At 37.1% G+C, this 13,902-nt stretch overlaps 1 protein-coding gene across 4 annotated transcripts in view; it reads left to right on the top strand.

The window, feature by feature from the left end:
* The window catches only part of FBN2 (fibrillin 2), a 166,125-nt gene that overhangs the window by 25,858 nt on the left and 126,365 nt on the right, over nucleotides 1-13,902 (top strand). For all 4 annotated transcript variants that reach the window (XM_065745582.1, XM_065745581.1, XM_065745584.1 and 1 more), the window contains exon 6: nucleotides 11,840-12,037. In XM_065745582.1, the coding sequence (XP_065601654.1) occupies nucleotides 11,840-12,037 (198 nt within the window). The remainder of the gene's footprint in view (nucleotides 1-11,839; nucleotides 12,038-13,902) is intronic.

The following is a 13,902-nucleotide window of genomic DNA, read 5'->3' as shown; positions in this document are numbered from 1 at the left end:
AATGACTCCACACTCTTGTTGGGCTTTGAGATTTCTTCTTTCCCCTTCCTAGCACCGGTAACAAGCTTCTTGTAAACCATGCTGCTTTATGCTCTAGTACTGAAAAAAAAAACAACCATCCTTTGCAACAGTAAATGTACATTCCAAAAAAGGTTTTACATATTCTCAGTGCTCAGAATTCTTCTGTCAAAGTGTTTAAGCGTGTGGAGTGTGTTGACAACACTAGTTATGTCTTTGCTCAGGCTGATTTTGGTTGTACTTTTGCTAGCCATAAAATTGTTTATTCCAATTAAAGTATGTAAGTGTATGCTATTCTTAGATGGGAGTGTGCAGGAAAACACACTTAAGATGTCCTAGCCTGCAGTGCAGTTAATGTTCTGTGCACTCACAGGTTCTGTGTTAAGTAGAAAATCTGAGAAAGAGAAGTGTCACTGGAAGTGTAAAACAGAAACTGTAGATATATTTCTTCAGTAATCTGAACAGTATTTGCAAAGAGGCTTAATAGAATCACAGAAGTTTGGACCTCTGGGTCCATCAGGCCCAACCCCAGCTCCAGCAGCACCTAGAGCACGGTGCCCAGGCCATGTCCCAAGAGCTGTGGAGATCTCCATGGAGGAGACTGCCCAGCCTGTGTCCCATTGCCAGTGCTCCATCACCCGCACAGCACCGAATTGCTGCCTGATGGGTGGGGGAGCCTCCTGTGTTTCAGTCTGTGCCCATTGCCTCTGGTCCTGGCACAGGGCACTACTGACAGGAGCCTGGCTTTGTCCTCTGTGCCTCTTCCCCCTAGGTATTTACAGGCATGGATAAATTGCTCCTGAACCTCCTGGTGATTCTGGAAAATAAGAAATGAGAATCCTGTTTCTTTTGTTTCGTTGACTTTTCCCGTATAGGGTGTAGTCATTCAGTGTTAATCTCATGTTTGTTTTGATTAATAAAAAAGGAGTTTAGTAAAAAAGTCTAAATTTTGAGCCAGGAGGATCAGCGTGGAAGATAGAAATCTGTGGGGCTGTAATGGATTTCTTGGCTGGGAGCTAGACAGATACCAGATATTCAAAAGTAATTTCCTTGCTTTATTCTCCTACTGTTTTTTTTTTGCACACTATGGCAGTTCTGCTACCAATGGCCTGACCAGTTTCGTACTGGAGATGAGATTTTACTAGACGTGGGAGCTCTTAGCAGCTGCCAAGTCTAGTCTGAGTTAAGCTCAGAGCATCTTTCCGCTTACTTCTGGTGAGGATGAAATGCATGTGTATGTGTCTGCCCGTCTGTGCCATGCCTTTACGCTGTTTCTGCACTCAGTCTTCCCTTCCACCCAGTGCCCCTTGTAGGGTTCCTGCTGGCAGACAAATGAGGGGCTTCTGCTTTTGCAGATTCACGAGAAATAGCGGAAGCCAATGCAAATATGCTTTTTAGGTTTAGTCCTGCACTGCTAAGCCTGGCAGAAGTCCCAGAGAAGCTACTGGGAGTTTTGATTAAGAACAGAATTCAGATCCAGGGCCACTGTTTGAGTTTCAGCATAGATCTGGTTTTGCTACCTAACTGCCCTGGTCTACAGAAGCTAGAGAATGAAGGCTAGGAGGTGCTTCTGTTATTCAGCATGGAATGGTCAAACAGTGAGGCTTGTGATCTGATGAAGAGCATATCAGATTTTAGAATTTTAATTATTCTGACAACATGGAACAGGAGAGCAATTACATATTAGAAAGAAAGCATTTCATTTCAAAGTATTGTTGAATTTGAAATGAAGTAAATATGAAGTTTGGAAGTATTTAGTGTTTTACCCGCATTAAGTCTTTGGCCTTGTCTGACTTTGTCAGTATTAGTTATGCAATGCCTTAAAATCTATAAATGCTCTAATGAAGATCATATGGAGAAGAGTACTCCAGGTACTATCAGACATTGAGTTTGCTGTAGCTGATCAGCAGCAGATTGTGTCCAGGCTTGCAAAATACTGGAGTGCCAAAGGAATTGTGGTTTATTCCACTTCAGAGTAGCAGGTCTATGTTATGAGAAATGGCAGTAAACTGTTTCTCAGGAGATGACTGATGTGAATGAATGCCTCTCCTGTTTTTTGATTGTTAAAAATAAAAGTGATTTACAGTGTCCCATTGAAAATACTGCATAAGCTGAAGAGTAGTAGTTTCGTTTTTTATTTTTGCTGAACAAAAGCCAGAGATCTGAAGAAGAGGAAACCATGTTTATGTCACTCCACAGAGAGACCTCTAGTAAATAGTTACTGGCTGGCTGTTTTTAGTTTATTATCAACTCAAATGGAGTATCAGAATAGTCTAGACAGTCATCTGGGAAAATGTTTCTTGCAAGCTAAAAGTGATTTTTCTTTTAAGAGCCATGTATGAAACATTTTTTTTTTCTTCATTTCATTACATTAAGAAAATAATTCAGCTGTCTCTGGCTTCTGTAGGGTTTCTGTTCTGCTAGCACTTTTTACCTTTTTTTCTTTTTTTTTAAATAGGTGTTTCTTTTGTTTTGGGCATGTACACTTTAAAACAGCCTCTGAGAAGGATCGCAGTTGAGTCCACAGTGCTGTAGGTTTTCCTCTCTTGCCTGACCTCAGCAGTATCTCTTCTGCATGTAATGGTGCCTGAGTTTCTTTTGCCACTGAACTATGGCATGCTGGTGTCTAACTGGGGTCTAACATATAGGTACTATCTCCAAAGTAATATGCAAATTGCCAAAGGATTAAAAAACTTAACAAAACAAAGCAAAAAGGAGACCACATCTCCACATACTACAACAGTTTGAATTAGATTTAACTGTTCTTAATTTTGTAGCAATTGAAAAATTTGCATTTTTACCTTTAAATTGTTCTCTTTTGGCTGAGAAATGTCCTAGTGTAACACGATGAGATCAGAGTTTCTGAGAATAGTTAAGCATTTTCTTTGGGTCTTCAGTTCTTCATGTGAGTAGTCTTAACCAGAATAAGCCTGCCCACTTTCATTAGTGGGATTGGTTGCTAATATGTGTAAAGACTTCAGAGGGGCTTGGGATGTTAGAGTGGGGGAGTTTACTCCATGCTCTTTGTACTTCAACAGGAGGAAAGAGATCTCTTTGTGTCATTTAAAATTGGACATATGGCCTTCAGGCCATAACAAAAATCTTTCTGTGCTCTCATGTCTCCCCTACAAGGCTTTGTTAGTACTGCGTACTCTCACAGTGAGTTCATTCTTTCTGTACTGCAAAAACCGACAGAAGATTTTATCTAAGTATATAAAGCAAAGGATGTTTTCTTTTTGGCTTGTAGAAAAGAAATGATGTTTAGTGTGGAAATCAGTATGGTAAAAGACAGAAAAGCCTAGGGGAGCAATTTCTTCTTTTTTTTTTTTAGAAAGGCCCCTATGTTGACAAGCAGAGATGTAGACTTTGCTGCAGTTCTCCAGTGGAGGTTGCAAAGAGCTGTTGATGTTTGCTTCAGTGCTGAGGTCCAGTATTGACATAAAAGGTCACGGCTTCACTTTGGTCATTCAGTATTTGTTGGAGTAAGGTCTTACCATAGTCTGTGTGACAGAGAGGAAAACAAAGAGTTTTTCCTTTCGCTGAAGTTTTGAAGTGTGGGTCTTTGGATTCTGGGGAGTAGGGGTGTTACTTGCCATCCAGTAAATAGTTCTTGAGGATCATGGGTTATGGATCAGAGTGCCATTTGCTGGGGATTTTTGTACCTCAACGTGAGAAAACAGGATAGAGTGAGAAGCAGCAGGATGCACAGAGTTACTTTATTGTTTTGAATTCTGTGAACATCTCACCACAGTGAAGATGTAAGAAGCTAGTAACACAACTAGCACAAAATTAAATTAAATTAAAATTAAAAGAAAGAAAAATTGTACTTTCTCATTTAGTTGTACATTTTACACAGAGGTAAGTTAGTCTGCAGCTTCTTAGAATAACTGTTACTTCCTAGTTCATCAGCTCATGTATTTGCTTGTAGAAATGTTTAATGAGAGCAAAATATCCAGCCTTGATTGTGGACTTTACATATAGTAGCAGTACTTCTGGAAGTGTATTGAAATGCATGTATCTGTAAGAAGCTGACAAGCTGACAATGGAGTCCTTGCTAGAACCAAGATTTAGGAATAGTTTATTACCAGCATTTTTTCTACATCTGAAGTTTTCATCAGTGTATGATACTGCAGTTGCCTATGAAAGAAGCTTCTTCCAAGAATTTTTCCCAGTATTGTTTTGCTATTCATGGGATTCTGCTGTTTTCAAAAGGAAAATACTTGTGTAATTCTGTCTCTCACTTTGTTTCCTTCTTTCTCTGCTTCTTGTGTGTGTATGTTTTTAAAAGTATATATGAAATATTAAAACCATTTTTCATGTTGTTTATATTAATTACAGAAAATAACACATTTCAGAAGTATGGTTGATTATCTGTTGCTTTGCTGTCCTTTCCCATGTGCTTAGGTGTCTAAGAATGAATTATTTTTATTAAAAAAAAAAAAGTTTAAAGATCTGCAGATACTACGGCAAAACTTCTACTGTCCCATTTCTGCTTAAAACTGACATAATATCAATTATAATAAAATGGGTGTGCAAACTCTGGAATGTTGGTTTTGGAACAGAGCTACTTTCTCTGTTCCAGCGTAAGGAAAATGAGAATGTGCTTAGAATGGACACGACAGCAGTGCTGGTGGAAACTGGAATTTTGCTAAAAGCTACAAAGCTCGCATAGACTACTGCATTAAACATGTCCTTTTTTTTTAATATAATTTTTTTCTTCTCTTTAATTCAGAACTACTCTCCACTCACTTTTTAATTGTCATGTGTATATATTAAGTTGCCTAATCAATCACAGGAGTTTGTTTGATGGAAAGTCTTGCATCACAGCACTTGGTCAAAAACAGTCATGTGGGACCAGTAGAGTACTTGTAAGAATTAAGCCTGAAAGTGAAAGCTGTCAGCTCTATGAAAACATTCAAAGCTTCATAATACATTTAGCATAAGTATTCAAAAACTTTTTAAACTAAACAATTCTTCTTCAATGCTGCATTTCAAAATAAATTTTATAAAAATCCTGGTTTCGTTCAGTGACCACAGAATCCTGTGGGGATTTGTCTCAAGTTTTTGAGTTATCTATGATTTAAAATGTTTAAAAGACTTCAGTGTTCATTATTTATATGAATCATAAACCTAATTAAGAACTTGACATACAAATTTTCTTGAAATTAAAAAAAAAAAAGAAAAAAGAAGGAAGTGGAAAGGAGGTGGCTCAGACATTACTATTCAGGCTTTGGTTTATATGAACATCTTAGTCTAAATAGTTGTACTGCCCATAGATTATTTTTTCCAAGAGAAATTAATAGCTTTGCCAAGTCTCTTTCATTTTCCAAGAGACTAGCTCTCATTTCTAGCCAGCAGTCTTTTTTCTGCAACTTGTTGGATGTCACCTTAGAAAAAAATGCTTTTTATTTATATCAAACCTGAATCAGTACAATTCATCTAAGTTCTTGTTACCTTTGAAACTTCCCTTATGGTGATCCCTTGTTGTTGGCAGCCACGTATTACTGCAGAAGAGAAAAATTTTTCCGTAGTTGGATGATTAAAATACTGATAGAAAAGCAATTTTAGATAATCTTCAGTGAAACAAACATATGTACTTTTGCAATGTTTAATCTTTTTGCATATTCTGAGTTATGATGATGGAGTTCAGAAAGAAAGATACTGTTTGCATATCCATACATTTCAGGTTTATGGTCTGAACTCAAGCCCTGCTGTTCCATAGTCAGTTGAAAATTCAATCAAGGAAAAAGTCATGATGTCCCATTTTTCAGAAACACAAAGGCCTGGACAGTGCTGTCATATGTGTAGTTTCAGTGGGAGAATGGTGGGTGTACCATGCTCTACCAATTGCCTGACATTATGGTAAAGTCACATATTGTGTTATTTGTCACTGCAGGAGGACAGAGATCAAGTATGCCTTTAATTTTCAAAATATTTAGATTAATGTTGCAAATGATAAAATTCCAGTACTGAAAAATCTCAAGGAACAGGTGCTGCAAAAATAAATCTCTGTTTTTTGGAGACTGATGAAGGTTAGTGGAGCCTGTGTAAGTTATCCACAGCATCCTATCACAGCTGTAATGGGGGCAGTCACAGCTGCAGCATGATTTGGGAACATCTTTTGACAGTGTGTGAGTTTAACTTCAGATCTTTGCCAACACAGGCTTGACCTGCTCACCCACGTATCACCCACTGTGCTGCAATTTTCTGTTGAAGTGGAATAAGGTTCTTTATAACACAAATGGCAGATGACAACCTTCCAGTATTCAGATCCTAGATTCTTGGTTATTAGGTTCTTTATCTAACAGTACTGATGTATGAAATGGATTTTTGAGGTATCTGTAATTTTGAGGTAATCAGACTTACTGTATTTGAGTCTTTAGGTGTAGTGGATACTGGAATGATTTATTTTCTCATCTCTTCCTTAATATTTGCTAGATCACATCTATCAGAGAAGGGGTCAGTGTGAATTATGAAGGGCATATATGTATTGAATAAGGAAGTACAACAAGTTTCTCTCATACTAGGTTTTGTTTTCTAATGGACAGAGTTGAGAGACATATTTATGAATCTTCTGTTCACTCCTTGTGTGATTCAGACTGATGAGCATGCTCAATGTTTCTGGTATTTTACTTTGAGTCACTGAAGTATCAATATTTCAAATAGCTTATAGCTAAAACTATTTACATTCAGGCACATTGCTTCCTCACTTAGTTATGGTTATATGGAGTTTTGTTTAGGTAGAAATGATGGGAGAGACTTCACAGTTTCTTCCTACTAATCTTTCTAGCACTCATATGTAAAGTCTAGGATTAATTTTAATATGTTGCTCCAGTGCTACAGGCTTTCAGCCTTAAGAGCTTTTATGTATGTGGGGCTTATGTGGGTGCAGGTCACTGAAATTGCACTTCCAGTAGTGCTGTTGGATTTCACACACAAATGGTATTTTGATCTTGGAAGCTTTCAGTTAAAATTTCAGTCTGTGAAAAGAAACTTCAGGTTTTTGTCTTCATCCATATAACTTGTAAGGGACACTCTAAGTGCATTAGGTGCCTTTTTCCTCTCCTTTTTCTTTCTGTCTCACTTTTGTCACTTTTCAGTTAACTGAGAAGGCATAAGAATTTCGTGGGTGGCATGAAATTGTGGAGACAAAGTGTGACAATGTTAATATGGAAATAGGATCCTCATATGTATATAGAAATATTTTAGGTTTCTGTCCTGAATGACAACAAGTGGTAGTTGGGATATTAAACATTGTGTTACAGGCCTCCAGCTGCTGGGTATTAGGCACCAGGAAAAAACATTGTGTGGCAGACAGATTATCCCATGTCAACTTACGACAAGCTTTTACACTTCCACTTGAATCATCTGCTTCTGTCCAGAAGGTAGAGCAAGAAAAACAAGTAGATGGATAATGAGCCAAGTCCTATACTGAAATTATGTTTCTAATCCTTGTGACAGGTTGCTGCCAAATGGCTTTTATTTTTTTATTATTATTATTTTATTTTGTAATTATGAATAGAATTAGAAATAACTTCTGTTTTGTATTGGATTTTGTCTATTTATTAATTATTATTATTATTTTCAAAATGGAATTGATGGAAAAAGATTTCAAGAACACTGATTGTCCCATGTAGTTTGTGTGAATACAGAGAATATACTTCCATGAAAGCATAGATATGCTGTGGTACAGTTAAATTTAGAAGTCCACTATGCTATTTCTAGATCTTCTTTGTTTTCCCATAATGTTCATGCCAAGAAAAAGTGTGTCTTACTAAATTTAATGATAGTAATAATTCTGATTGTTGATAAAGACTGTCATTCTTCAAGTCATGGTGCATACTGAATACAACTTTCTGAGGTTAAAGAAAGTGAGTAACACTTATGTGCTGAAAATCACTTTCTTTCACCAAGACAGTTACCCTTCCTAAGCAACAAATGATTTGTAACATATGTTCTAACATATGTTCTTTCTGGCAAAGCTATTCCAGCAACAATGTTGGGGAAAGAGCAAATGAAGAAACACCTAAAAATAAAACAATAGGAGACGGATGTTTGATTTATAAATTCAGGAATTTGAAGATCAGATGAACCATTAAAATAATCTGTCTGATTGGCCGTGTGAGGAAGACTGTAACCTATTGCTGGATTAATCGTGAATCAAATCCACAGCTTCCTTTGGAACTCCCAAGCATCTTCAGACTTGCCTCTTATCTGAATCTATTTGCTTCACTTAAGTATATGCTATGTTACTAAGTATCCTTATATAAACAGCTGTACATTACTCTCAATCCAAACATTCTTTCCTTCCCCTTTTATTGTGAAACCTTATGTCTGTGTTCTTCCTAGGTTAGAGGGCCAGCCATTGCTCAGATCTTGCTAAGGATCCTTGGACTTTGTTTTGGATAATCTGAATGCGTTAAGATTTTTAAAATTAATACATTTTTAGTGGATACAAACTACATTATTTTTATACATTGGTATTAATATATGCCGCACTTCTGAAACTTATTACCTTCTGACTCATTGCATAATACATAGGTCACTCTGAAAATAATGCCTCCTATTTATTTCTGTGGAAACTACTGCAAAGATCACAATAATACCAAGTGACAGAGAAAATTCTTAGCTACAGAACACTACTTCTCAACACAGTCACCATCATTAGCTTATGCATTTTCACCAGGGATGAATAAGAACACATTCTTGGATAGGGCCCTGGGCAGCCTCAGTTTGGGGGGATGGAGGGGTGGGTGTGCAGTCCTGCCCAGCCCAAGACATTCTCTGATTCAGTGAAGTGCACTTGACACCTCAAGTTAAAGCTCAGAGTTTAATCATGTCTGAATGGATTACAGATGTAGCATGGATGATTTTGGGGCAGGATCACCAATCTGTAATAGTAAAAATGCAGCATAATTTGAAGAACAGCTGGTATAGAGCAGCATTACATCTGAGTAGGAATTCTGAAATATGCTTGGATGTCAAGATTAAGAAAATTCAAGTCTTCAACACCATTTGAGTGAATTAAGAAATTGAGCAACTGTTATGCTGAAATTTTGCTGAGAAATTGTGCACTGAGTTGCCATCTGAGAGTATATCCACACCTATCTGGGCTTGTATAGAATTCCACCTGAAAGTAGGACATTTGTTGTTACCATACAGATCAGTGTGCCTCCAGAAATCACGTTACTGAAAGCCTTACTTTAGATAATGATTGTATATTAGCATTATGCCAATGGCTCATAAGTGATCTTTCAAGGTTTCCTTATGCGTCTATTTTATCTTCTTCAGCTTCATCATTAGGAAAAACTCATTCATGAGGAGCCCAAAATTAATCTGCACTTTGAGGAAAGTTTCAATCTTTATTCATGTCACATGTGGACAAAAATTCTGTAATGTTCTGGTTATGGTCCTGTAGTCATCTCAGTACATAGGGTAGGCCATGGACATTCCCAGAGTCTGACTTTTATTTGTACTTCAGTCATTAACGAGAAGATAAAATGAATTCAGTCTTTTTAATCATTCGTATTACAGCCATATTCACAGTGTATATAACTTGCTTGACATTAGAGTGAGAGTCTGCTTGCTGAACGGTTAGTAGTAAAAGCTTTTTCTACACATATGAAGCTCATTACTTTCTCTGTGTGACATAGGGAATGCTTTTACAGATGATATTGGGCCATAAATTATAATACAGCCAATTGCTAAAGAACACAGTACTGTTTTCCAAGAATGAAATAGTGTTGTCATTGAGTTCAATAGCTGAACTCCCATTTTCTTCCACTGGGGCCAGGATTTAATTCCTTTTATTTCAGATCTTGAATTCTCAACAGTTCTGTTTTTCTTCTGATAGCAGTCTGTCTATTGCTGACGATTTGCAGGTTAAATACGGTCTTACCACATATTTCTTCAATCTTTATGAAACCTGAATAAACTTCATGTGAAAGAAATATACAGTCATAGTCTGTGATAGGTTCTTCCTTGAACTTACCTCTTAAATGAAATCCAGACAAGATTACTGTGAGTTTGTGTTTCAGATATTTGTCATTCTCATATGAGGCTGATGCTTGATGCGTTTTTCTTTCAGCCATCAAGGTCTGATTTAGCTCTCTCTCATTTGGCAGGGAGTTAATCAAGCTGAGATTGTCATCAAGCAGCCTGTCTTCCAGTATGCTGAAAGACTGATCTCTGGAACCAAACTTTAAAGAACAGGATTTTCTTTCTGTAGTGAACATTTTTTTGTGGGTACCCCCTCTGTGTTAGCATTCAAGGCCAGTCTGGATGGGACTTTGGGCAATCTGGTCTAGCAGGAGGTGTCCCTGTCAATGGTAGAGGGGTTGGAAATTGTTAGTCTTAATAGTCCCATCCAACCCAAAACATTCTATGATTTTATTTAAGTACTGTTTTGGATACTTGATGGACAGGTGGTGTTGTTCAACTGCACAAGTTTGACAGTAATATTCTAAGGAAGGTCAAGAAACATTAAAATTCACAGTCTCTACAGGATATTTATTTTAATAATGTTTGGAACACATACAATGTCTGTTATTATACATTTTTCTTAGAGGTACTTACATGCTTCCTTAACTTTGTTAATGTGAAGAACCTAGTTGAAAGTATTTTCCACTGTGCATAAATAACTATCACAAAGTCTTTTCCAAAGGGATATCTGAAGGAACGTTGTCAAAGACAGAGAGCATAACATCTATTTCTCTTTAAGCTAGCCTTTAATTTAAAAGACTTATTTCTTAGCACAGGGAAAATTTAATATGGAGTATCTTGGGAGGACTATTTTCTTCTTTTGCAAACGTGTAGAAGCTCTGATTTTCATTACTTAGAATGAATCTAGAAGGCATCAACTATAGCTTGCTTCTGAGCACAGTTGCACTCCAAAGAGCAGATGGCAGTATGTGACTTACACATCAGATTTGGAATCTCTTTTTAGTAGGAAAGAAGCATGAGAACAGGACAGGATAACACAGAAAGCAGCCATAACCCCACTGCTATGCCATTTTTCACGTGACCATCTCCTGTGGAAGCTCTGCACTTTCTTGTCCCCTTCCCTCCCCCCGCCCGTAAAGTTTCCATAAGGATATGAAATCTGAGTCAGAGCAACCATCTGTTTCTCATTTGTTCCTAGAGAATTCGAACTAATTGTTCCCATTTTGTGTTTCCTCATAAGGTCAAAAAAATCTTTCTTTTTATACAGGTTGAACCCAAATAACTAAATCATTTACAGGAATTTGATCTGGAGTATATTTTCATACTGTTTATATACTGTGTTCAGTGAGCTGAATGTTGCTTGCATAGGCTGTGTTAGTTTGCATTATTCCTCTGAAATTTAGTGGTACTCTAATTAGTGCTATGCATGTTGCACTTCGTTACATTAAGGAACATAGATTGTGTGGCAGAATTTGGCACAGCCTTGATCAAAGTAGAGTGAACAAATGTGTAGCTTCTGTGGTCTGGAGCTTCTTCCATCAACCACCATGAATTTACTTAGGAGTAAGTCCTTGTTTGACTTATATATTCTCATTTGCTTGTTTGTTTTAAAATCCCTTTAAGTTATTATGGAGTTTGATGATTTTAATGATTAAGCTGCCTTTCATTAGTCACACTTATCAGAAAGAAAGACGTTGAAAGGTAAGATAACATTCCAAAAATGATGGGTCATGCTACTTCTGTGAGCAATAAACTGACATAAATTTCCAGATCCTCCTGCTATTTCTTACTATAGGTGTTTACTTGGTCAAAAACTGATTCCTACTTTATTTACTAATACGCTGCCTCATGTAACACAGTGATGTTTCCTCTTTTCCAGATTATAGAACAGGCCCTTGTTTCACACAAGTTAATAACCAGATGTGTCAAGGCCAGCTAACTGGAATTGTTTGCACAAAAACCCTCTGCTGTGCAACCATTGGGCGTGCATGGGGTCACCCCTGTGAAATGTGTCCTGCTCAGCCTCAGCCATGTCGTCGTGGTTTCATCCCTAATATTCGCACTGGAGCATGTCAAGGTAAGCCTTTTGGTATAAACTGTACATGACTATTGTGCTGCTGATATGCATCAGAAAAGCTCTGCATCCACTTAAATGAGATTCCTGTTTTCCCTCTGTGTGTGTTCTGAATCTTACTCTTAACAAGATCCTGATACAGTCTCTTTCTTCTAGAGTTTATTGAGTATTCATTTAGAACAGATCTTACATGCCTGGAAAAAAAATGAATACCAGTCAAGGAGCCATTAATGTAGAGCCTGAGAAGGTCAGAATGTCTGTTGAATGCAGCAATCAGCTACTGCAGTAGTGCACCAATTAGGAAACAGGAGTTGCTTTGGCCCTTAAATAATGTATACATCGTTCGTCTACTGAAACATTCACTCCTTCTTGCTACTGAATATTTTTCTTTTTGAAAAGTGTTGACAGTTATTACGTAGGACTTTTTTAATCACAGCATTTATATAAATACTCCTGTTAGATACTCTATATAGATTAATCATCTGTGGTGCCTGGAGAAAGGTTAGAGATAAATACTTTATCAGGGAGTATAGAGTTAGGACATGGGGAAATGGCTTTAAACTAAAAGAGAGGAGGTTTAAGTTAGATGTTAGCCAAAATTCTTTTCTCAGAGGATGGTGAGGCCCTGGTACAGCTGCTCAGACATGCATCCCTGGAAGCACTCAGGGCTAGGTTGGTCCCTGGGCAGCCTCAGCTGTTGGAGGTAGAGCTGGAACTGTGTGGGCTGAAGGTTCCCTCCAACTCAAGCCCTTACATAATTCTATGTGATTCTTTTGTTATTTGTTCATGCTAGAAAAATGCACTAATAAGGAAAGACTTCAGTCTTCTGTTTTCAACTTAATGAAATATAGTCTGAGAAACAGGAAAAGTTCCATAACTTATCCAGTATCTCTTTCTGTGATGGTAAGAAACTGGTTACTCCTTCTTGTAGATATTCACTGTAAAACAGCTATCCTGAAAAATAACAATCTATTCCTCTGTTTCTGTCGATGGATTATAGAACTAACTGTGAAAACAATGCAGTAATAAGGAGAATATACTGTTCTTGTATTAAATAATGTTTGTTGCACACAGTCTCTTTATGGACAGTATTGTCTTAGAACCTTCCTGAGGAGCAGTGGAAACCATGTGTGCAGAGACATTTGAATATATTGAATATATTTCCTTTTTGTATAACTTGGACCTGAGACACCATCAACAATCACTTGCTTTGTTGAGTTCTTTTTCCTCAGGACACTTCATGAGTGTTCTGTCTATTAGTAGTGGAGATTAAGTTTAGCATTTAGACTGAAGTCACATGCTGTAAATCAGCTTTATTGAATTCTGATTGTACTCTATACAGTGAAATGAAGGTACAAAGAAGACAAAATTCTGTTTAGTTTATCAGTCTCCAGTCAGAAGGGTGATAGTCTGGTGATAAACCAACAATTCTGGTATTTTTTATGACAGGTGTTTTTTTTGGTTGTTTTCTGACTTCAAGAGATGTACATATATATATGTAAGGTCTGCCTATGCATGTATTATGGCTTCTGAAATCTACATGAGAAAGTGCATCTGTGATACTGTCAGTTTTACATCAGTAGATTCTTGTGGCTCAGCTGAGATTCTTTTTAGCAAAGTGATGATGACTAGAATGATCTGTTCTAAGATTTATGCAGGTAGTACAAACCTTGTAGTGCTATAATACTTTCTATTTTTATTTGCTATTAAAATAGCAGAAAGCATACAGTATCAAGATTTGATTGTATAATACACATGCAAGAATTTCTGTTACAAAATTCAGAAGAAACATACCGATTCATGCATATTCTGATGCTCAGAAAAGTAAAAAGGAAAATCCATTTTTAGGAAAATGGTGATTCTGCTGC

Source organism: Cyrtonyx montezumae, unplaced genomic scaffold (genome assembly GCF_038088225.1).
Source record: "Cyrtonyx montezumae isolate F1298 unplaced genomic scaffold, pur_monq_1.0 scaffold_36, whole genome shotgun sequence".
Taxonomy (NCBI): domain Eukaryota; kingdom Metazoa; phylum Chordata; class Aves; order Galliformes; family Odontophoridae; genus Cyrtonyx; species Cyrtonyx montezumae.
This window is presented reverse-complemented; position numbering and strand designations above follow the sequence as displayed.